Below are 24,299 nucleotides of genomic sequence, written 5' to 3'. Positions count from 1 at the left end.
GAATAAAGGCTATTTTTTTACTTTATATTCTCTCTATCACGCAGAAAACTCTTTGAATATCTTCTCTGGCCTGAGCTCTCTGAGGTGAGGACTATGTGCCCAGCATCTTCTGTATGCTGAAGGACGGCGCTATCTGGGGACCAGCAGAGGTGTTGCTCACTCAAGGGCTCTGGGCTACTTCTCTCCTGACCCTGACCCTCAACACTTCCACATAGGAATCTCCCGTGCTGTGCTCCAACTTAAACTCACTGCTCGAGTTTTATCTAGATGCCCCCTCCTATCCCAAGCCTCAGTGCTCAGAGCCAGGCTCATAGTAGACTTGCTGTTAGGCAGCGGGGCCTGAGTCGAACAGGGTCCTGGGCTGGGACTTGGAAGGCTGCATCTCCTCCCTGGCTCCTCCCTTCTCTGTCCACCCTGCTAGAGCAGCTTTTCCTCTGCAATGCCCCAGGACCATGCTGCCCCAACCTGAAGCCAGCAGACTGTGGACCAACACCTCTACACACTGAGCCAAATGAAACCTCTCCTTAAGTTGTGGGTACTTGTCTTGGTGCTGAGGAAAGTAACAAAGACACTGGTCAACATACCCAGAGCCTGCTCCACAAGAACATCAGAATGTTGGCCCCTGAGAGCCTAGGCCACAGTGTCCTCCTCAGAATCTGTGGTGCCCTGAATGATGGAGGAGTTTCAAAGTCACTCAGTGAACTCCAGACACCATAACCACAAAGGAAACTGGAGAATCGCAGTGTCAAGATTTTTACTGAAGTATCCACCACTGCACAGGAGTCAGCTAAAAACCAGAGGGTGATGTGAACATTTGCCAAAATGATTGTGTATGACTGATAGGAATGTCTATCTTGCATAACAGAACTGTCATGTGTCCTGCATGCTCTCCTATCCTCCTGGACATGTACTACTGTTAAAATTTTCTTTTCTTTTTTCATGTTTTTGGTGTTTTTGACACAGAATCTTGTTATGCAGTTCAGGTTGGTCTAGAACTCACTTTGTAGCCCACACTGGCCTTGAACTCATGGACACTCCGGCCTCAGCCTCTCAAGTGCTGGATTGATGTGTGTCATCATATATAGCCTTTTTAAAAAAAATTATATGAGCCTGGACAGTTTTCCTACTGGTTTTCAGGATTTAAATGTTTCCAGGATGCAAATTCTGTGTACATTAAATGGGAAGAAGGCATTTTATGGTGTTTGTCACTCAAGAGTCTTTCACAAAATGAAAGAGCACATGGCAAACCACACTGGCAGGTCTGGCCCTGGGGCTGACACTCAGCACTCATTATCCTGAATCTGTATCCCTAAATTCTTGGGGACCCCATCCATACACATGTGTACACATGTATGTACATGTCTGCTTACTGATGGTTCTTTATTTGTCATACATGACTACTATTTACCTGTTCTGAAAGCAGAGTGGTTCATTACAGGTGGATGTGAACATCTGGCCACCTTGTAAGGCCTTCTATTGCAGTTATTCCTGTGGTCCTGACAGTCCACTGAAATTCTGTTTCTAGGTAGATTGTTATGTGTAAACTATTTTAGGATTTGTTATAAAATGGGGCATTGGGTCAGAGAGTTGTAAGAACCTGTGACCCATCAGGTACCTGTGCAATTATGTACTATGGTCTGAATGTGTCCCCCAAACTTGTGTTAGGAAACCTCGCCTCCCACACATCAGTGTGCAGAGGTGGCTGGTCCCAGTGCTCCACCCTTAGGAATGAACCAGGGCCATTGTCAGGGAGTAGGGGCTTCAGGAGCAGTTGTGGCAGGTAAGAGTTTGGGCTCCACCTTACTCTCTGCTCCTCCATCTTGTATTTCCTGGGATCTAGAAAGTGAATAGCTAGGTATAGCTAGGTACAGTAGTGTATACCTACAATTCCAGCACTTGGGAGGCTAAAGCAAGAGGATCTTTGTAAGTTTGAGACCACCCTGGCTACAAGGTGAGCTCAAGGCCAGCTTGAATTGCATAGCAAAACCTTGTATCAAAAAGACAAAAAAAAAAAAAAAAAAAATCCAAGTACAGTGGCGAATGCCTGTATCAGCATTTTGGAGGCTGAGGCAAGAGGACTGTTGCAAATTTGAGACCAGCCTGGGCTACAAAGTGAGTTCAAGACCAGTTCAACTGCATAGCAAAACCCTGTCTTAAAAAAACAAAAAGTGAGCCAAGTAAACGTCTGTTGTGTGTAATTTACACTGTCTGCAGTATTCTGTTACAGCAGTAGTAGAAAATGGACTAAGACTGTGCTTGCTGCATTGAAACTGAGGAAATGAGGCACCAGAGGTCACCGTGTGTTACAAAGCAGCCAGCAGAAATTAATTCATGTAGGGAGGTGGCATGAATAATTGACATTCCAGATTCTAACACTGGCTAATCATGTTCTGTCATATCTTATAAAATCACCAAGAGTTAAAACAGCAAGATTTACCCTTTCTGAAAACTAATGTCTTTTGTTTGTCACCAGTTTATCCTAGCAAAATGCCTGGCAAGAATACTGTTCAGAACTAGAATTCCCATGTTCTGCTGATTCCAACAGAGGCACAACTGCATCTGACTGCTACCATTTGCCTAGGTGCCTGCCCTGCTGCACATGCCTGCCTCCCGGCCCCTAAAGCTCCGTGACAAGGGCCTCTCCCCTCCAGAATCCTGCAGGGCTGCGGGGTGACTGACCTGCAAGCCCGTGCAGTGCCTTGGGGGGCTCATCGAGGATGGAGATCTTCTTCTGCCGGGGGGGCAGGGCGGGCCTCTCTCCGGCCGAGTCTGTGGATGAGCTGTCCTTCTCACAGCCACCAGCCAGGCCGCTCTGTACCGGGGCCTGCAGCACTGGGGCCTGCCGCGGTGTGGGCCCCGCCTCGGGCCTCTCTGCCTTGTCCTTAGCATCTTGGTTGCCTTGATGCTGCTTGGACTTGCTTCTTTTTCTTTTATTATTCTAAAGTGAGAAGCAAATGAGAAAAATAATGCTATTCAGCTCACATTATTGAAATATAAAGTGAATTGGAGATTTAAAAATCAGTTCATCTTTTTGGTCCAGGCTCTTTTAACAGGATGGGTAAGCCTACATTCTTATTAACCACCTAAATTCATTTAAATATTTTTTTTCTCCTTGAGAGTCTGATGCATGAATGGTATAAAACCTTATGACAACAACCCTGACACACTTGAGTTCAGTTTTGGGGTCCTGAGGATCCCGCTTGTGTCTTTGTATGAGGCCAGGTCTCGCTGTGTAGTGTAGGCTGGCCTTGAACTCACCATGTAGTGTCGTAGTGTCATGGTTTATGTCAGTGGCCCCCAAGTCGCATGCAATTATGGACTTGACCAAATCTAGCATTTGTGATTGATTTGTTGTCTAGAGCTTGGATTGGTGGTGTGTTTCACCTGCCCAGGGGTAGAGCCTGGATATGATGTATTAGCGGGAAGAAGGTGTGTCTTGCGCTTTTGCTTTTTCTGTGGCCCTGAAAGGCTGCCTTGCCATATGTCATGGTTTATGTCTGTGTCCCCCAGGCCTCATGAGTTTGCATTGTGTATTTGTGATTGGTTCATTGTCTAGTGCTTGGATTGGTGTCAGTGCTCCACCCACATAGGGGTGGAGCCAGGATGTGATGTAATGGCACGAAGAAGGTGTGTCTTGCTCTTTGCCGGTTCATTTTGCTGTTTGCAGCCGCCATGAAAGGCGGCCCAGCCATGCCCGCCTGCCTGGAAGCCAACTGAGTGTGGACTGAAACCTCCAAAAACTGTAAGAAATAAACCTTTCCTTTCCCAACTTGGGCATCAAGTATTTTGTCTCAGCAACGAGCATAAAGTAACTAAGACACCATGCCACACTGCCTTGGAGCAGCTGAATATGGACTGAAACCTCCAAGAACTGTAAGAAATAACCCTTTCGTTCCCTAACTTTGGCTGTCAGGTATTTTGTCTCAACAATGAGTAAAAACTAACTAAGACAGTAACCTAGGTTGGTCTCAAATTCATAGCGATCCTCTTGCCTCAGCTTCACAAGTGCTGGGGGATTAAAGCTGTGCACTGCCACATTTGGCAAGCTTCTTTCTTAAGATGGGTAAGGAAGGTCAGGTGGGCACTAAGGCTCTGACATGCGGATCCTGCTTGTTTCTTTGTATTGTGGTCAGGTCTCGCTGTGTAGTCTAGGCTGGCCTTGAACTCACTATGTATTGTCATGGTTTATGTCAGGGAGACAGGAGACTAGGGGAGGGCAGGCGGAGAAGGGCAGGCCTATGGAGGAGAAAGGCCTGTCCTTGAGGGGAGGTGGCATCCGTGAAACAGGTCTGACCCACTAGGATATCCCTGGCATGGCTACCACTGGTCAAACCCCAGGCTCTAGTCACTCTGTGGGTGCTCAAGCTGCACTGATTGCTGCAGGTCAATGCCAGTCTGATCTGGGCTTCCTGGATTGGGACTGTGCAGCTAGGTCCCTGGTCACTCCGTGGCTGAAGAAATAGCACTACGAGCCTCATTTCACTTACCCTGAAGCAGCATGACCTCTGGGGCCCTAGTATTACAACACAACAGGTCCTACTGCATCTCTCCGAAAATGTCCTACAGTGAACATGCAGTGCCACTCCAGAAGCTAAGAGCATGTGGTTCTGATTATGCAGCAGTATACTCTGTGTGGCTCTGGTTCTGTTTCCGTGCCCCTGGCAGTCAGCAGGGTGCAGGCCCTGGTCCCTGACCTATGAGGAAGCTCCACCCACCTCAGGCTCCAGCAGGACTTGCTGACACCAGCTAGTTTTGTTCTCCTAGAAGCTTCTTCTTCCTCACTCCTTTTCTTTTCTCCTGAAGCTGCACTCTGCTCTTGTTAAAGACGCACATTGCTGGCTGCAAGGGCAGGGGCCGCTGGCACCTATTCTGTGCAGTATGGCAACCCTACAGCACATGTGCCACAGTGGGCTGTCTGCATCACTGAGAGCTCTGAAAGGTTTGCCATCACTGCTCTAGAGGGAGATGCAGTAATGAGTTGCGTCTGCAGCTGCTGTCTGCTTTTTTGCTTTTCATCAGAGAAATTGAAAACCCAAACCGCACATCTGAAATTTTTCTGCATAAAGATAAATACAGCCTTTCAATCACTTGCAAATCATCCTCGTCTTGCACAGAAGCCTAAGCTATGATTAAAGACAAGCAGAGATTGTCAAAAATGGTGGCACACAAAGATGTAAAAAAAATCTCCTAATTCTTTCCATTCTACATGAAACCAGGAGGAGAAAAAATGTGAAGAGTGATTCCAGGGATCTTGGGCCTGTGTGAAAGTAACACTCCTTTCTGTGTACTGGCAATCTGTTTGCAGGCCTGAAATCACCTCCTTGAGGAGTCACTGGTGCTGGTATGGTATTTCCCAGAAAACGGAACCAAGGCTTTGGGCTGCCACTGTGGACCTTGCCACTGTGCACAGAGGTACACCACACATGCGCACAGAAGCCAGTTTCCATGGGGCCAGACAGCAAGGTGAAGTACAGTCATTTGAATGACAGAGGAAAATCTCCTCCCCTCAGTCCTCAAGGAATAGCATTGTCTTTCTTCTTTTATTTAAGATCTACCTTACACTCAGCAAGAAAACCCATCTCAGGGTTGCTTTGGACAAATTTTTTCTGTTAAGAACACATGAAACTAGAACCATTCAAGTATCTACAAAACATTCCTTTATTTGTCCCATTGTACCATGAGATATCTTCAGGCAAGCTAAGGTCCTGAACACTTTGAATCCTCTGGCTGGATTTCTCTAACCCTAACAAAGAAACACAACTCTGAGACTTGCTGAGCATGTCTATGGCTAAAGACATGGAAGAAAAGAGACAGTCATAGTGAGAGTGGCTGGTGACTCAGGGAAGTCACAAATCCAGACATTTTCTGGGCGCATACACCAGTGAATGTGAGAGAAGCATGAACTGATAGCTTTATTACAGTGGCAACTATGAGGGTCTGATTGAAGATGTTACTACTTCACGATCAGTATTACTCTTACCTTCTTTTTTCCTGTCATATTCCATTCTTTCAGAACTTGAATTGCACTGCCTAGATAAAGACAAAAAACTTCAGCAAATATACACATAATAAAATGCTACATAAAATTCACCTCTGTCTTTCCATCTTAGTAGCAATTTTCTTTTTGGCTTTTTCATATCTTATGTTACATTTCACCTTAATAAAAAAGCCAGTTTCACTTCTTGTTTCCCAGATTTTCATTTAATTCACTGCACAATCTTGGTTTTTATCAAAATATTAAGCTCTACTAGATGAAGCTTATTATCATTATATTGTCTTAGGAAAAATGAAATATGTCTTGAGAATTTTCTGATGATTTCATTGCCATAGATAGAATTAAAATTTTTTTGTTTGCTATATGAATAAAAATATCTACAATCCTCTAAACCAGACGAAGGAGCCTGAATGTGATTAGCCAGGGAATCGGCGCTCTGTGGGCGCCCCTTCTCTTTTGCTGTGTGTCCTTGTGTTCACAGCCTGCAGGGATGGCAGATCCTGCCCAGTCAGCTTCTGCTGGCCATTGACAGGGCAGGTGGGGGTCTTCCCCAGGCTTCTGTTTTGAAGCCAGTGAAGTTCGTTAGATGCAAACTGGGCCCCAGGTTCTGTCCATCCCACTCACACACATGCAGGAAACTGCACAGCGTCGGAGGAGGCGTGGCCTGAAGATGCCGTGCAGCACTTTTGAAGAGGTACTTTATCACAGGCCGGTCAAAGTGTTTCCACACAGGGCAACCAGCTCCATGCCTTCCAACTATGTTGGACGTGATTTTGATAATAAGTTACTAGGAACAAGTTTATCATTTATTTTTATATAAACAGGTATTTTGAAAAGAGTAGCTCTTAAGTGATTTAGCAGTTTTAAGCATTCTCATATGATCTTTGTAGACTAATTGCTGTCTACAAGGCAGGTGCTGGCTAAACATGGATAAGTTTCAGGCTGGTCTTCATAACAAGTTTCACATTAACAGGGTCCCCATTTGAGTCTGCTGTCTCTGACAGACAAGAAGAAGGCTGTACTGCTAAAGTGTAGACAGGCTGATTATTCTGTCTATTCAAAGTTCTCATTTCAATGCCTCTCTTAGACTTGAATTGTGTGCACTTAAAATAATAAGATTGTACCTAACAGTAAACTATAATTCAGACTTTTAATTAACTGGGATGATCTTTCTCTAATTTGCTCAGAGAATTAACATTTCACAGCGTTTTCCTGTTGAAGAGCTGTCAGAAGTCATTTTCATGAGATTTCATGGTAAGTTACTCCAGTGGTCAATAGTCATTAGGGTCTCTCTTACTTATAACCAAGCTTTCATTTTATAAGTAAAACTAAATTTAAAAAATTGTTAAAATGCTATTCTTTCTAATCAGAAGGAGGGGAGTTGCTTACTTTTTGTGCAACTACAATATTCAATTAGTTCTCTGATTTTCATATGTGACAAACTCTATTTGTAATTTGGATGATGGGATTATCAAGAGTAATTCTGTAGAAGAAATACCCTTACTTATAGACGATTTTGAAATGTTACTGCATTTTTATTACACTGAGCTACTTATTTGGAATTTTTAAATGCCATGTGGAAAGAGTGCCTTTCATCAATATGCCTCATATGTGACTCTAAATAGTTTTCTGTTTTTTTTTTTTGGTACTGGGGACTGAACTCACGACCTCATGCCTGACAGCAGGAGCTGTGCCCCTGAGCTCTATCCCTGGCCCTAAATAGTGGTTTTTAAACACGTTTTCCTGTTGTTTCTTGACCACCATGACCTGAGGTTCTGATGAATTTTCTAATAAGATCTCCACATGGACAGGGTGAACTGCGCATTTTGAGAAGGCCTGCATGATGCTCTGTTTAGATAGGAGCTGATCTGGGGACACCCACTGACAACTGCATCTGTGTCTCTCTAGACCATTGTGATGGTGACTATCTCAACCCCAGGGAACAAGGGAAGAGTGAGGGCCAGAGCCTTCTTCCTTTGCTAAAGTTTTTTTCCATAAAGTGATGTGGGCAAGTGAAAACTCAGAAGGGGATTTAACAGAGCCAAGATGTGCTCATTTCCAAACATTTTTCTGAGACAAACTGTACTTAATGTTACAAAATCAGATTAACATTACAATTGTTACTGTTTGTTTCTAACTAAGAAATGAGTCTTCATCCCTTAGTTTACGGAGAAGGGGAAAACTGAGAGGAGTCATGTACAGGTCTATTCTGAAGGACAATCATTTGCCAATTCTGTTAGTGCCCCATCCCTTGACTGCTCACATCTGTGAGCAGTTGCTTGGATCTGGGTTCTTGCCTTTAATGCAATTATACTTGCAGAAACTTGAGAAGGTTCTTCTACTCCTAGGAAAATAAGCCAACTCCACTGTTGTCAGCAGAGTGCTGACACACATGTGTTCCCTCCTCACTCTCGCAATCCTGAGAGTTCATGTTTATAGAACAGAAACTAACACTAGGACAGAAGACGTTTAGTGACAGGACAGGTGGAAAAGTCTTTGTTTAAAGCCGAAACTTGTTTACTTTGACTGGGGAGGAGACTTTCCCATAATGCACAGGAAATCTAAGGCTTTACATTGTGAAATGATGGGACAAACATAGTCCTGAAACTTTAGACTCTATAACATCCCTGGCAATGTGCTGTTTGAAAACAAAACCAAAATGAAAATGTTTTTTTCAGGAAACAAGGTTTTAGAGGTAGGGAAAATGACCGATACTCTGAGCTCAAGGTAGCAGTCATGAAGCTAAGGCGAATTCTGCTGGGGGATGGGCAGGAAAGCCTTCCGCGCCAGCAGTGCTTCCCTGGCGTCCTCCTTCCTCTGCCTGCAAGGGTGCCTCTGAGCAAAGGACTTGTGTAAAATAAACAGGAAGGGCTGGGAGACAAGGGAATTTGTAGCAGTACAATCAGTAACCTCTGGTTACTTATCTTTATAGTCTTCTGTTGATTTTAAAAAGAACATCCAAATTCTACTCAAGTCTATGGGTTAAGTTCAGCATATCTTTATGAGAACTAAAGTATTAGAGGCAAATTGATATTCAGTTCATTTAAAGACCTCCCGAAACCTAAAAAAAACCCCTAACTATGGATATTTAGTTCAGTATCTTCCATTTCTGGGAACAGGTATACCCACCATCGACGAAGGCCTGGACAGCTTTATCCACATTAAAATCAAACTGCTGTAGCACCAGGACTATTTCATTATTGCTTTTGTTGGGAACTACTGATCTCACTGCATAGATCTGTAAGGAAAAAACAAAAGAAGAAGAAAAGAGAAGAAAAGAAAGGCAAACAAGTTAAATATTTTTCATTTATGACCCTTATGCTGGACTGAAGACTGAGAGTGGCCTGGAGCAGCCGACGACTCTGCTTCCTCTAACCAACAAACTCTGGGTGCTATGAACCAGTGCACCCTCACATGGTGCTCGCCTGGACTTGCTCCATCTGCATGCACACCCCACAGAGCCTTCCTTGTGAGCTGGCAGAAGCGGGCATGAGGAGCCATCAGGCTTGGCAGCCCACCCTCCCCAACACCAAGATGCACACAAGATGCGTTTTTCAGGGAGGACACAGTCTTTTTCTGTCTCAGGCTTCCTTCCTGCTGGCTCAGGGGTCTCCTCCAAAAATGTACAGAAATAGCCTCGTGCCACTGTGTTTCTAGCTGCACGGGGGAAGGGGTCATGTCAGGGTCACAGAGCCTGCTGTGAACCCCACTAACGTTTGTCAAGATAGGAAAATGTATTATACGTTTAAAATAGCAGTCTTAGCTATAATCCAGAAAGGATTTCAAACACATTTCTGAGAAGCAAACATTTAAAACTGTGAGAGCAAAAACATAGCCGAGCTAAGGATTTTGATAGGTGTAAGCTTATATTCAGTGTTTGACAGCCTATGTGCATTTCTTATTAGAATGCGGCAGTATTCTCTCGTTACCTATTAGAATTAATTGATTATTATCTCAAAGAACTTGGTATTATTACAGGATATCCTATTATAGCATTACCTAGCTCCTTTTAGTTTTCTGTGAAAAAGATTTCAGTACTAATACTAGATTTCTGCATTATTCAAAGGTAAATGGTTGCTAAAGCCCTAGAAAACTTTACCACTACTTTCACTAGTAGTTAGATTAAGACCAGCAAGTTTTAGAGTTAAATGTAGTTGGTTGTAGTCAGATTCATGAAATATGGATTATATGAGCTGGAATGTGCAATAGGATGCTACTGATCAGAACATTTAGTTTCTTTCTGGATTATGTTAGAAAGTAGGCAGCTATTTCATATAGTATGTAAGTATTTGGGTTATAATGAAAAACACAACAAACTATGAAAAACAATTTGGTTCTGAATTCAGACATTTGTAAATGCTAAACATGGGTTTTTCCATATATATATATATATATATATATATATATATATATATATGCAAAGATTTTCACATTTGATGATTCATAGTTTTTCTAGCTTCCATTACTTAAAATTTGTTTTTTCTTACTTCTTCTCTGTATTGTCTTTACAAATCTATTTCAGCAACTATTCTTTGAACACCTGTTGTGTGATGAACCATCAAACTTTCTGGAACTCGAGGCGTACATTGACCGTATGATCACACAAAGTAACATGCACTTGCATACTATATACAAGTGCTATACAGTCATCTACAGGAGGACCTGACTACAGAATGAGAGGGGTGGGAAGAGGGAAGGGGCCAGCAGTTGGGGCAGAAGGAAAACGGCAGGTGAGAGAAGGCGTGACTGGAGGTGAGCTGGAGGTAGGTAGTGGAGAGGCTGCAGTGGTCAGGGACAAGGTGCAGGACAGCCCAAGTCTCCAGGCCACACAGGGAAGTAGGACTTTTGAGCAACTCTCAACTGGCCTCTGCGGACATGTCTTCTCTTATTCACTTGTTGTATTGAAAGATAGTTATTTCTTTCCCAAATAGCTTTTAAAAATGTATGCATCCCAACCTGAAAGGTTATTACAGTCTAATAATCAGTAAATTTGCCTGAAGTTACTATTGCACTGGAGTTGCATATATGAATATGTTTGCCTTCTAACATATTTCTTTTACATAAAGGTCTAGCATTTTAAGCTATTATGGTTTGGCTCATATTACATAAAATTTCTTAATAATTATCCTTATTACCACATCTAGTATGCCCTTCTAAATATACTGTCTAGCTATTAATTATATCAACTACATTATTGTTGCATTGGATCAGAGTTTTCAATCTACCTACACAGCTGTGAACAATAATGACCCAGAATTTGTTTTTGTTTGCTTCCTCAAACATTTGTTTTCCTTGCTTCTACTCTCTCACCTGCAAAACATAATGGTTTATTATATTAAGGCAAAACAAAATATAAAGTACTGCTTATAAAAATACTTTCTTTACAGATGTTTATACTACTTTTCCAAAAGAAAAAAATACAACAGCAACAAAATACAGCCTCAGTTAGATGTGTCCAGGAAGTATTTTCTATACTTGTCATTTCCTATATGCCAGCTCTCAACGTATCTTCAGAAAACTGTCAGTAACTGAGTTCTGCTACCAAATCTAACTATGGAATTCCTAGAGGACAATACTTGATTAAGACAGGTATTCCAAGGTATATGGAAAGTAAAGTAAGAAAAAAAGAAAAAAAACCTTTCTGCCTGTTCTCAGGTGTTCCACAGTAATATTCAATTCCAGTGCATTCCAAGAGGCCAACCACTTTCTGCTTTGATCCATGGGTTTTCTGATGTGAAGGGGGCAGCACTTTTTCCCTATATTTACGTTTTTATATAAATGTCTCTGTACACACACACACACACACACACACACACACACACACATGCACACCCACCCCCAACTCAGCAGAACCCCACCAAAGCCGATCCGCCTATGGGTGTGTGTGTGTGTGTGTGTGTGTGTGTAAGCAGTGTTAGATGCAAGGCGTGGCGGCCACATGAAGTTACTGTGAGGCTGCGCTCCAAGGCCACCTCTGCATTCGGAAGGAGCTCCTGGAGGACCGGATGCAATTAAACACGTGAAAAAGGAATTCCCTCACATGCACAGGTGGCTACCAGGAGCTGGCACATGGAGGACCACAAGAATCATGCTTGCCCTGCCTGTTGTGCAGAGGCTGCTTCTGGAGGCTTCACATGCAGCCTCTCCTCCTGGCCACAGTCCAGACTGGTATGGTGGTATGGTGTGCTCACAGCCTCAGACTCACACAGGAAGTGGTTGGCTTGATGCAGCCCTATGTGGTACACATGCCCACTGCAGAGTGGCCCTGGGGCCCACAGGTGGTCACTCAGGCTGCTGGGTGATACGACAGTCAGCTAGCAACCAGTTTACATTTCCAAAATCATACTCCTCTGTCTTGCTTCTTCTAGTTTAAATCTAGTTTCGCAAGTGCAATTTGAGCAGGTTGTTCTGAGTTTTCTTTTGATTCTCTCCTCTTTCTGTGGCTTTACTCTCTGGCCCAGCTGGCGGGTTGCCCCCCACCCCCCTGCCCAATTGCAGCACCATGGCAGGATGGGTGAACACCACAGGCCCTGTAAACCAACCTCCTCATTCACATGATGCGGTGTTGGAGCCTGTCTGTGTCAAATGCTTAGGGACTCGGCTAGGCTTCCTGATGAGCCACTTAGGTGGTCTTAGTTCCAAAGTGACTCTGACCACAGCTGTGACCTACCTCCACAGGCTGTGTGAACAGCAGAGGCCCAGCGCTACCAATTGGACACGAGACCTGCTTTCTCTCTCCCAGACGTTTCCCTGCAATTACAAGGCTGGTGCTTTTCTTTCAGTGTAGGTGCCCCCTGGCACCCTGGGGAATGGTTCCAGGGCCCTAAACATACTGGAATTCAGAGCTGCTCAATCTCTCATGTGGAGACCTATGCACATGCCCTATAAAGTTGAAATAATCTCAAGGTTGCTTGTAATATCTAATACACTATAAATGTTATGTAATACTGTAGTATAAAAATGGTGAATGTTTAGATCATACAAGTTTATTACAGTAAAAGACACATTGCCATTAATCTTCCTCAAAGTATTTCCTCTTACTTCTAATACCCTAATCCCATCATTCTTGCCACCTTCTGAAGCAGTTCCTGAAGTTTTTTTTCATGTCTTTATGGAATATGATTAAAAAAAAAATAAAACCACGCAGTGATTGCTGCTGCTGAGCACAGTCAGTGGAAAGTCAGTTTGTAAAAACATCACAGTGCATCCTCACCCACCTTATTCCCCCTTTTTAAAGTCTGATAACCATGAAACGTAAACATTTTGAATCAGTTCAGCACAATGAGACAGGGCAGGGCAATTAAACATGTGAAAAAGGATTTCCAGAGCCGCTTCCGAAAGGGGGAGAAAAATGGGACAAGAATTAGAAGCTTCTCAGAAAGTGTTAGAAGTGAGGGGAAGTATTTGGAGGGAAATGGATAGCAACATGTCTTTTACTTTAAACATTCACCATTTTTTTCAATCACACCTCATAGCTGTTATATTGTATTGCTTAGGGAATAACAAGAAAAATGTCTGTTCATGTTTTGTATAGATGCAACTTTTTTCTGAGTATTTTAATTGAATCCACAGACACAGAACCTTTGGACACAGAACACAGATGCCAAGCACGTCCTGATGTGTGTTTACCTCTCCCTTCAGCATTTCAGAATGAAGTGAGGGCTCTGAGTGCTGGCACTGCAGCCCTCCACAGCCACCCTTCCTGACAGTCCTGCCCTACTGTCACAGTGCAGCCCCAAGCCAGCCACCTCGTGCTCCGTCTTGCCAGGTTTCTCTTTGATTGGGATGATCTCACCATTTCGCGTTGCAGCTGAAAGCTACGTGTTGGCTAAGCACCCTCTCTGCTGTGTCTGAGTAAGGGGTCCCAGTCCCTGCAGCCCTCTGTCTCAGCACAGTGTCTTTAACACTCAGCACCTTCTCCTCGCATGATGAGTACCCACCATGTCTCCCAGACAGGAAGCAGTATGAGGGGAGAAGTCCTGTCCCAGTCTTCTGACTAATCCACACCCACTCCAGGGTGACCAGCGTGGTGCAGAGGTGGGTGATGGGTGAGAGGCTGCATGTCTGCACTGTCCCAGCTGCATAACAAAGATGGGGTCTCAGTCAGCTGGGATGTGGCCCCAGCATTATAAAGGCAGGTGACGGTGTGGCTGTCCTTTACATTTCAGTGTCAGAGATTAGAATAATACTTATGAGACTTCTAGATTTTTAGAGTCTACTTTTGCATAATAAGAAACTCATGGTGTTTTGTACAGTTTTTTTTTTTTTTTTAAATGTGGAAAATAATGCCTCCTTCCAAAGCTCAGCTTAGGAGTCAGACACTGAGTGAGCCTGCTAAGTGACAGGTGATAATGACACCAAAAAAGAAGCCGAGACAGTTGCACCCTGAGAAGACAGTGCCCAGCAGTGAAGCCAGACATACCTACAAAGGGAGTAAGAAGTGCAGAACTGTCTTTATAAACCAGTGCTGTGGCCCCACAGAGAAGCGAGCCATGATGTTTGCCCAAGGAGGGAAGAACTTTCTGGAGGGGTCAGCCAAGCATCAGAGGAAGCTGGAAATAAAACACACCAGTATTCTAATCTTGGCTCCACAATATGCTAACACTGTGATCATGGGTCAACTACTTAGATTCTGAAACTTGGTTCTCTAGCTGTAAAATGAGGGTGTTACTCATCAAAGTCTAACAATGGAAAGAGATGATGTGTTTTAGTATAGAATTTGGCATATATTAACTGCTCAATAGATTTCAAGCAGAGAAGAGTGGAACCATTTATTTTGGACCATGAAGAAGGTCTACTCAGGGAGAGGCTTTGAAATCCCAAGAACCTAGAGCTGGGGTGGTGCTCAACACTCACTTGGGAAGTCATCCCTGGACACCGCCCTCCCAGAGAGCCCCAGCCTCCACAGCCTTGCTGAGCAGCAGTGGACTAAGATTCTCCCCCACTCCCTATCCTACAAGCTACTGGTACCATAGGAAGTCTGTCTTTGGCCTGGCTAACATGCACTTCTGTCTTCCTCTGTTTTCATTAAATTATTTACTAAATGTTCAGCACTGCACTAAGGGACAGATGCATTAGTAACAAAAGAAGTATCGCCAAACTACAGACACTGCCAAACCTAGAGAAGGAAACAGATGTAAACACACAGATTGAAAATCATTGTACAGATGCACCTTGGTTAATGATGGGAGTTACAGTCTAATACACCCATCATTAAAAATACTTTAAACTGACAATGGATTTAATATATTTAACCTAGAGAACACCATATGTTAGCCTATCCTGCTTTAAACACACTTGGGACAGTTACATTTGTCTAACCCAAAGCCTACTGTAAATAATTTATTGAAAACTGTACTGAAAATGGAAAACAGAATGGTTACATGAGTATTGCTTTCCCTCCTCTGTGAAGTTGAGAAACTGTAAGTAGAGCCATGATAAGCTGGGCACCAAGTGTAACAGTCTCATACCTGCGAGTGCCATGGAGGAAGCAACCTGACTACGCTCCAGTGAGTGGCAGAGCCAGGTTGTGCCTGGTGTGAAGACAGGGGGAACCAATGGGACTTCCTGGACTCCCTACCATGGGAGTCTTATCTGAGCAGAGAGGGAGAGATCCTGCCCTGAAGACAGGCTAGCTTGGAGCTGCTTAGAGTTTCCCAAAGTCTGTATAATACCTGTGTGGCACCCTCTTTTTTACTTGCACTAGTGTGAGGTTCTAGTGAGTGCCTTAAGGCAATATCAACAGATAGGATTGGAAATAAAAATAATATAGCCAAATAATTCATCTGGTTGGCAAAGAGGAAATGGAAGATTTTAAAGAAAAATCCAGGCCAACTGTGAATGAGAGAAGCCCATGAGTGATGCTCTGACCCTGCTTATTATTTACTACATCACCATTTGCTCCAGTAGGATGAGCTCCCGAATGACAGGATCCCAAACAACAGATAGCATTCTGCAAATGATTCATAAATGTCTGCTAAATGGCCAAATGAAGGAATAAACAAAGCAGGGAATCTAGTACAGTGATCACTGAAGCACTCCCAGAGTTGTCATGTTTTTTCAGTGCACCTCTATAATTCAACACGGAGTGTCACACAGTGTAAAGAGCTGAACAGATTCCAGCCTGCATGTGTGCAGTGTGTCCCAGGTCCCAGGCAGTGCACATAGCTGGCACCAGTCTTTGAGAGCTTAAAATCTAGCAGTAAGCTCTCATCTTCTACAATAAGCAATCAAACAGCCAGCAGCCTTATTTTCATACCAATGAGAACTGGAATTATTTATGGGTTTGCCATTCTGCAACTTTAAAAGGAATTTTATCATCAGCTCTGGTCACATTTCTCCATTGCTGAGACATCCAGAGATGTCTTGAAAACAGCTCATATGTGAGTGTTTTGCTTCACTTGCTAGGCCACTCATATTATCTCCACTAATGAAGGCAGCTCTCCTATGAATCTCCTTGGGGAAGGAAACACTCTTTGCACACTAGTTCCTTTGCATCATGGAGAAGTCCATAATTTAATTGCCTTTTCTAAAATCCATTTTCTTCCAGCAAAAAATATATATGAGGTATCATGTTCAACTTGGCTGACTTTTCAGGAATTAACACTAGAGGTACGGATCAAAGTTAACTTGGTGGAGCAGGAAATGAGAATTAGAAAGAATGTGAAAAGGAAAAATGCAGTTCTGTTAGAATAAAGGGAAGTCTGACCTTAGAGATAGTCTAGTTGTAGCTTTCCAAACTTTATACCCCTCACTCCTTGGGCATCTGACTGGCATGCAGCTCTGATTCAGAAGCTTGGGGTGTGGGTCTCAAGACTGCATCTCTAGGAACAGATGAGGTGATGTAGATGCCACTTCTTCAGGGATGTGACAGTGGCTCCCCAATGTGTCCAGGCCTGGTTCCCTGGAGTGTGTGAATATGTAGGTCAATAGGTGGCATGACCTCATGACTTCGTGGGGTGGGGTCTCCTATTATCCCAGTGGGTCTGAACAATGACATATGCTTCTGGCTAGATGGGCAAGACAGCTGGTGTCAGAGTGCCACTACATAAGCAGGATGGGCCAAGCCAGCTCCCAAGCTACAGTGGGCATGAGGCAGAATGTGTGGCCCTGCTGACATACTGCCTTGAGTGCAGTGAGACCCAGCTGGAACACTGACCTCCAGAACTTATGGTAAGTTTTGGTGTGATTTGCTACAGCAGCAGTAAGAAATTAATATAAGCACCACTCTTTGAAATGCAAGCGTCCCATTGTCTCTGTCCGAACAGGGAAGGATTTCTCCTAACCTCACTAACTAGCCTTAAAAAAAAATGTGTATCTTCCAGATGGCCACTTCCCCACCAACCGCTCTGGGGGATTCTGCACTCATTCAAGCAAGAATTTGTGAGAGAATGGGAGCTAAACCTGACATGATCTTTGCCCACAAGATCTGGAAAAAAAAAAAAAAAGAGTAAGGGAAGTAAGGTAAAGTCATTAATAACAACTAACTGGAGGCATTCCGCTAACAAAGCCCTCTGCTCTCACCTATTCTGGATTCTTTCTCTCACTAACCTAGACAGGTTCCTTTGTCTCTGACTTGAATGCTGGAAGAAGCCTCCTTATTGGATTCTCTGGCTTGGTTTCCCCTCTCTCCAATCCATTTTAAAGCAATAACTGCCCATGATTTATCTCCCAAAAATGCCTGAGCATGTTCACTGGTTGAGAGAAGCAGCCAGCGGTGAGGGGAAAATTGGAGAGTGGAGAGAGAGGAGATAAATTACAAAGCGAGAGTCCAGAGGAAATGAGAAATGGTATCAGAAGTTCATATGGAAGAGCAAGCTTTGGAAGGAAACATTTATTTTTTCTCTTAAAGTTTTGAGAAAAGGAAAAGAGAGAAAGAGAGAGTAAAGAGATAGTAACAATTTGAGATTGTGAAGGAAATGTCTGTAAACCATTCCTCCGAATTCGAGTGTTAGAGTTTGCTTTGGAGAAGCAAAGTGGAGAAGGGCTCAGCGCCATCCTTGTGGGAATGAGACAGGAAATGGCCTTGATGAATGGAAGAATGCTGAGCAGGTCTGAAGAAGGAAAGCTGCCCAGCGTGAATCTGTCAAGGAGCCAGCTGGCACAGCTTCCCCAGTACAGCTTCCTCTGAACAAGCCAGATATGGAGCAGAGGGAAGGAACAGCCCAGGGGTGCAAGCCATAAGAAACAGTGTAGGTCTTAGGGCTCAAGGATATGGGGTCCAAAAATCATTAAGGTCACTAACCAAGCATCTGAGGTTGATATGTGTGCGTGTGTGTGGAGTGATGGATGAAGGGACCATGGAGAGACAAAGGGAAAAAAACATCCTGTTGAAAACCAAACACAGATGTTGCAAAGGACCAGAAAGGCTGAAGATGAGAAGGCTGTGCTGGAGAGGGCAGTTATGTATCACCAGTCATGTGCCCTACTATTGCCTTCTGGTGAGAATGGAACCCTTTTTCTACAGCCCAGCCCTTCTCTTAAAGAACTATGGTGTCCCCTGATTCTACCATGCTGGAGTAAGCACATGCTCTTCAACAATGCTTCTAAGCTGTCATTCCCAAGCTTAACATCGACAGCCCCAGCCCTGCAGGGTGGCCCCACTCACCTGCCACAGTGGTCTAAATGGCATCAGCCCTCCCTGGAGCCACATCAGCTACTACTGGTCACAGGAGGTTTCCTGGCTACCCCCTCTCCCTAGTATCTGTGACAAGGGCCCCATCCTGCACAGTGCAGGGTCTTATGTCCTCCTTTGTTAAGCTGCAGGATACACGTTCTTGCTCACCCAGCTAGCTGTTATCCTTTGTCACCACAAGTAGGGAATGGATTAGCCATTCTTTCCAATTTTGTATCATTCATGAAATCAGCTGACCTGTTTATACCTTAGAAGATTTGCTGGCCTGAATTTCACACAGGCCAGAGCTAAACTGTTGCTCTTAAATTCTGTGGATTAGAGTAGTACAAGAACTTCCCCCAGAACTGGTATCGATCTTTTAATCCAGGTTTGTTTGTTTATCCAGTCAGTCGTTATGACAAAGATCACAGTGACAAGCACAGGCCCTGACCTGTGTTGGAATTTCCAGTTCAGGAAGAGATGGTGAAGAATATAGTGAAAGAAGAAATGCAGGCACACTGTCGTCTGTGAGGGAGGAAGGGATGCTCTTGTTCTGGATCAGGGAGCCTGAGGACTGAAGTCAGTTGAAACTGAGAATGAAGTATGAGTAGCACTAAGGCAGGAGAAGGGCAGGGGAGATCAGCCTCTGAGAGAGGTATGTGCAAAGGAAAGGAGCGTCCAGTGTCACAAGGCAGGCGCCTGCAGAAGGGAAAGAAAGGCACAGGGGCAAAGCACGAAGCCCTTTAAGTCATATGGTGAGTGTGAGCCTGTTCCAAGTGAGTTCACTGGAGGGCTTCCCCAGGAGGAATGTGGCATGTGCACATGTGAGGTCACACTGGCTTCTCTGCATGAGTTGGAGAGGATCAGTGGACACTGACACAGTACTAGGAAAAGGGTGAGGATGGAGCAGTATAGTGAAGACCTCACACATTCCTGGGGGGAAGTAACTGATCTGTGTGTAACTAGTCAGATTGTTCAACATGGCAGCTCAAAGCACTGAGCAAGAACCATAGCCAGTGAGGAAGAAGCAGGACCATCACCCTTCTGAGGTCACTGGTCAGTAGCAATGACAGCTGACCCAATTTTCACGGACTCTATCTCTTAATGCAGGAGAGATTGGGGCAGTCACCTCTGTAGGATACAGGAGCCCTCAAAGGGTAAAGATAAAGTGACAGCCCAAATTTCCTTTGATCTAGGCTGTATCTATGCAAGCCACTAAACAATGAAAAAAAGCAAATTATTTTAACAGCTGTAAAAACAAGTTTATGTTAGACATAAGTAAGTCTAATGACTTGTAGTGTAAGAGATACGCAAATACTTTTCACTGTCTAAAGAAATATAATTGAAATAAAATGTTTTAAGCCTTAGTTTAATCAATGATGTATATTTCACATCAGAATGTTGATATTTAATTGGATATATATTTATGGTTATATCAAATCGTAAGTGGTTGTTTTTGGCAACTGTCCCTCTAGTCTCTGCTGAGGCAGGCCAACGCTGTGTGAGCATCTCACAGCTCTGTTCGGCAGGTACAGGCTCAGTGCATCCCTGCATGCCTTCTGTATCTGTGCTCCATTTCCCGCTATGTCCCCACAACTGCCAGTACAGTTACACATAATTTTGGAGCACAGCGAGCCACAAATCCCTTGGAACTCTGTTTGCAGCCAGCTGGCTATGCCTATGCAAGATTAGATGTAGATAAATATTCCCTCAGGCTACTATCTCTGATGAATTGCGTATTTTGACTTATCATTGAAGACAAAAAGACAATGTTACTTTCACAGAACACTTTGTTTTGGTATTGTAATCACAGCAGAAGGGCAAGACACTTGGAATTTATCTGCTGCTTCTAACTCAGAATTGTCAGTAAAATCTTTATTCATTTTCTCTGAAATTTAAAGTCTATTTGGAAAAAAGGTGTTTATTGACATCCACTCTTGCTGTAGTTGGTTTTTTCCCTATTCATTCATAGAACTTTTCAGAGAAAAGAGTTCTATAAAGGCATAAGTCACTATTACCCTTTAATCAATACTGAAATAAAAGAGTTAATTATAATTACCCTTTAGTCAATACTAGTGTAAGGGAGTTAGTTAATCTCTGAAATATATTAACTTTGGATAATTCTTCACTGTGGCATGGAGGCAGCAGACCACTATACTTCACAAAGACATTTTTTCTTTGAGAGTTTATTCATTAACCCACATATCACTTTTATTTAATAGATTTAACCAGTGAAAGGAAACGGCACACTAGCTTAAACATCAGTCCAAATAACCACCTGACAGATCAGCTCTTGTTTTCTCAATTATTTTATGTTTATTCATTTGTTTTCCCTCTAACAATAGTAAAGAATTATAACTAGTTTATACATTCAACCTTGGTCCAATAACTAAAATTACAATTTAAGCTGTATTTTTTAAAAAGACACTAACAATGGCCTATCAATAGATGAGTAGGTAAAGAAAATGCTGCTTGTATGTGCAGTAGGGGAATTACTCAGCCTTAACAAATTTTGCATATGCCATCACATATCTACATGAATAACTGACAATGTCACACTAAGGGAAGTGACAGTCACAGGACAAATATTTTATGACGTAGTTTCTAAAATAAAATCACACACACAAAAAGCAGCAGATAGTGGTTTCCAGGGCCTGGAAAAGGAAAAATAACTGAGTTTTTGTTCAAGTATATGAAGCTTCATTTACACAAGATCAGTAAGTTTCAGAAGTATGCCTATGGTGAACAATACTGTATTACACACTTAAAACTTTAGGGCAAATCTCATATTAAGTGTTCTTACAACAATAAAAAGAAAAACCCATTATGCAATTGATCCTTAACTACCATTTCAATACATTTTAACTGATAATTACTTTTAAAGATTGAGAAGCAGGGTTCTAGAGAGTCCCAAAAGATAGCAGGGTAATGGAGATGCTGTACTAGGGATGGTTTAATCACACTCTTTTAATTTCTGGAGAAACTGAAGCCCAGAGAGGGTCACAGAACTGCACCGTGTTCAAGTCAAGGCAGCCACTTGACATCAAGACTATGGCTACTCCCAGCTTCTCTGTTCTGCGGCACTGTATGCTACTATGGTCTCTCATGGGGTATATAAGTCAGAAAGACCATGAGTTATCTCCCACTAGAGATGGTGAGTGTGCTGGGGGACTGTCCTCACGAGTTCTCTCATCTGGCAGATCAAGACAGTGCAGCCAGGAGAGGTGACAGAGTGCATAGAAGGACATGACTTTTCAGTAGATTCAATGTGTTCTTTTGTTAAATGTGGTTAGCAACAAGGGTGTACTTGTAATAAAAATTGTGATTACTAAATCATGGTTTAGCCTGGAAATGGAGTAGATACCCCATGACAGCAGCAGTATGGCTCAGCTTACAAAGGGAAGGGAAATTCCATAGTGTATAATTTTATTTACTAAATACTTGAGAAGAGTGGTTCTCAAAATTTATATTCATTCTTTTTAAGAAATGCAAAGATACACTTTTCTCACATGGCTGATTTCCAAGATTATGCATTCTAACTTCCTTCTTAAACTACACAATGTGATTGTACTCTTATGTATTGAGAAGGCTGTAGAAATCTATTGCTGGAAGCATGGCTGGTGACATCCCTGTCCCCACCTTGTCTTGGTCTCCAGGAAGCTTCTGGTCAACAACTGAGGTGGCCAGTGTCAGTCTCTGCCCATTTCTGAGGACCATGGGAGGCCTCTGAATGTTCTCCATCAGTCTGGGAAAGTTTCTTAATGCTGCACTGCGATGCGACACTCTGGGTTCTACTTCACTGTCATGTCTTCACCCACACTCTCAGAGATGTCAGGCTGCAGGTGAGTCTGAAGGCTCTCCCTGATGCTCCTCCAGCTTCCTCCCTTTATTTTCTGTGATGGCTATCCTCTTTTTGTCTGGATACATTTCTCCTATCCCCTTGCATTTTGGTGATTGCTTCTTAGAGGACTCAAAGGAACACAAAAATTGTTTTTTTCTCAAATTACATTTGTCTTTTCCCCACTGGTGTCCTGACGCTTGTCCTCGCTCAGGAGGCTTGTCCCATCTCCTTCTTTCTCCTTATGAATTGAGAATTACCATTACTGTATCTTGACTACCTTATTAAACTAAATATTGATTAATTAACAATTATTTTGGGGATATAAAGCCTATCCTATTACAATTGTAGGAGCTATTAATAAACTAATTTTAGTTTTAACAAACTCAAATTTCTTATCTCCTCATAAGTTGTGATCAAGTTGTGGATAAAGGACTTATACAGAAAAATGGTTTTAATAATATAAGCAGTTTACTCTCAAGCACTGAATCTATCAGTGTGTCTATGTAATCTATCTGAACAGATTTTTAGTTTGCAAGGTCAGAAAGAAACTGTTGTTATCATTCTATCATTTTTATCTATAAAAACTGGATAATTTTATATGAAGGATCACTGTTAGAAATAATACAGATATTGGTAAGGTGTCCATAAACTCCAAGGGATTGCCAATGGAGGTTGCTTTTCTACCACTGAAGGGTTTCATTGTTGACATGAGCTTGTGTTTGTTAGCATTAATCATCTGTCGTCTATATACTTCTCAACCTGGTGCACAGAGGCCATAATGAATGTCTGCAAAGAAGGGGCTGGAGAAGCACGACAGAAACACCGTGCATTCCAATCATGCAGCTCAGGAAAAGCAATGTGATGCTAATCCTACAATAGTAAATTTCTTCTTATCCCCTGAAACTGATGCTGACATTTCCATTTATTCATTCAGTTCCTTTAGACTCCTTGTCAAATCTTTTCCAGTTGCCAAGCAACAGTAACAGTAGTTCTGTATATAAGCACAGGGCAGTAACTATTGTCAGTGTTTCTGCTCTCTTTGAAAGGGAAACTTAATGACCTTCTCCTATGAGAAGATGGCAAAAAGAACCGATCTACAGTGAAATCTGAAATCTGTGAGGCTGTTGTTCTTGCTGTTTAAATCCAAGGGATGGACTAAATTAAGTTAAATCCTCCTGCAAAATTATAAAATTAAGATTTTCCCTGAAGCTTGCACGGTTTTATTTTTCAAAACAACTGTGTATCATTAAAACTTGACCCAAATCCTGTTAAACAAGTTCTCTGTCAAATAGAGTTAATATTTGAAAGATGCACGACGATGGGTTTCTTCTTCTGATCCTAATATCTCCCTCATCTGATGCTCGGCTTTCTTTGACTATCCTCCACTTAAAGATCTTAACTACAGTTCAGTATTTTGTAAAATGCAGAACAAGTCAGTTACAGGAAAAAGTAATAAAACAGGATATATTAATCATAAAATAATGGAATATCTGTCCACCTGTTGTGGAGGATTCTGGGACACAGACCCATGGACATCTCCATTTTAGTCACTGCGAAGGTGGTGACAATGACCCTTCCTGCACCCAGTGGGGACAGGAGACCTCTCTCCTCCATCCTTTTCACCCTAATGACTCCTCCCCTCCCAGTTACTGTTTACAATTCAATTTACCTCGGTAACTTTAACACCTCTGAGGCCGTCTCAGTAAGTGCCATAGCTCAGCAGTGATATTATATATAGAACTATTCTCCATTTCACATCACCACACTGTCTGGTCTCAATTATTTTTGTAAAACTCAGCAATAGCTATCAAAGTTTGAAAAACTTAAGTCTACTTTTATGATCTTTTCTC

The 24,299-nt window shown here is 42.8% G+C and overlaps 1 protein-coding gene across 7 annotated transcripts in view; it reads right to left on the bottom strand.

Moving 5' to 3' along the window:
- Window positions 1–24,299, bottom strand: part of Spats2l (spermatogenesis associated serine rich 2 like) — a 158,366-nt gene that overhangs the window by 49,373 nt on the left and 84,694 nt on the right. For 6 of the 7 annotated variants that reach the window (XM_063259521.1, XM_013145252.3, XM_013145253.3 and 3 more), the window contains 3 exons: window positions 9,125–9,233; window positions 5,981–6,030; window positions 2,680–2,938 (listed from right to left, as the gene is read on the bottom strand). In XM_063259521.1, the coding sequence (XP_063115591.1) occupies window positions 2,680–2,938; window positions 5,981–6,030; window positions 9,125–9,233 (418 nt within the window). Of the gene's footprint in view, window positions 1–2,679; window positions 2,939–5,980; window positions 6,031–9,124; window positions 9,234–16,703; window positions 16,899–24,299 lie in introns of all 7 variants that reach the window. The other variant, XM_013145255.3, reaches the window with a different exon arrangement.

Source organism: Cavia porcellus, unplaced genomic scaffold (assembly GCF_034190915.1).
Source record: "Cavia porcellus strain 051 isolate PalLab524CR breed Dunkin Hartley unplaced genomic scaffold, mCavPor4.1 scaffold_12, whole genome shotgun sequence".
NCBI lineage: Eukaryota > Metazoa > Chordata > Mammalia > Rodentia > Caviidae > Cavia > Cavia porcellus.
Note: the sequence above shows the minus strand (reverse complement) of the source record. Positions and strands in the feature narration are given on the sequence as shown.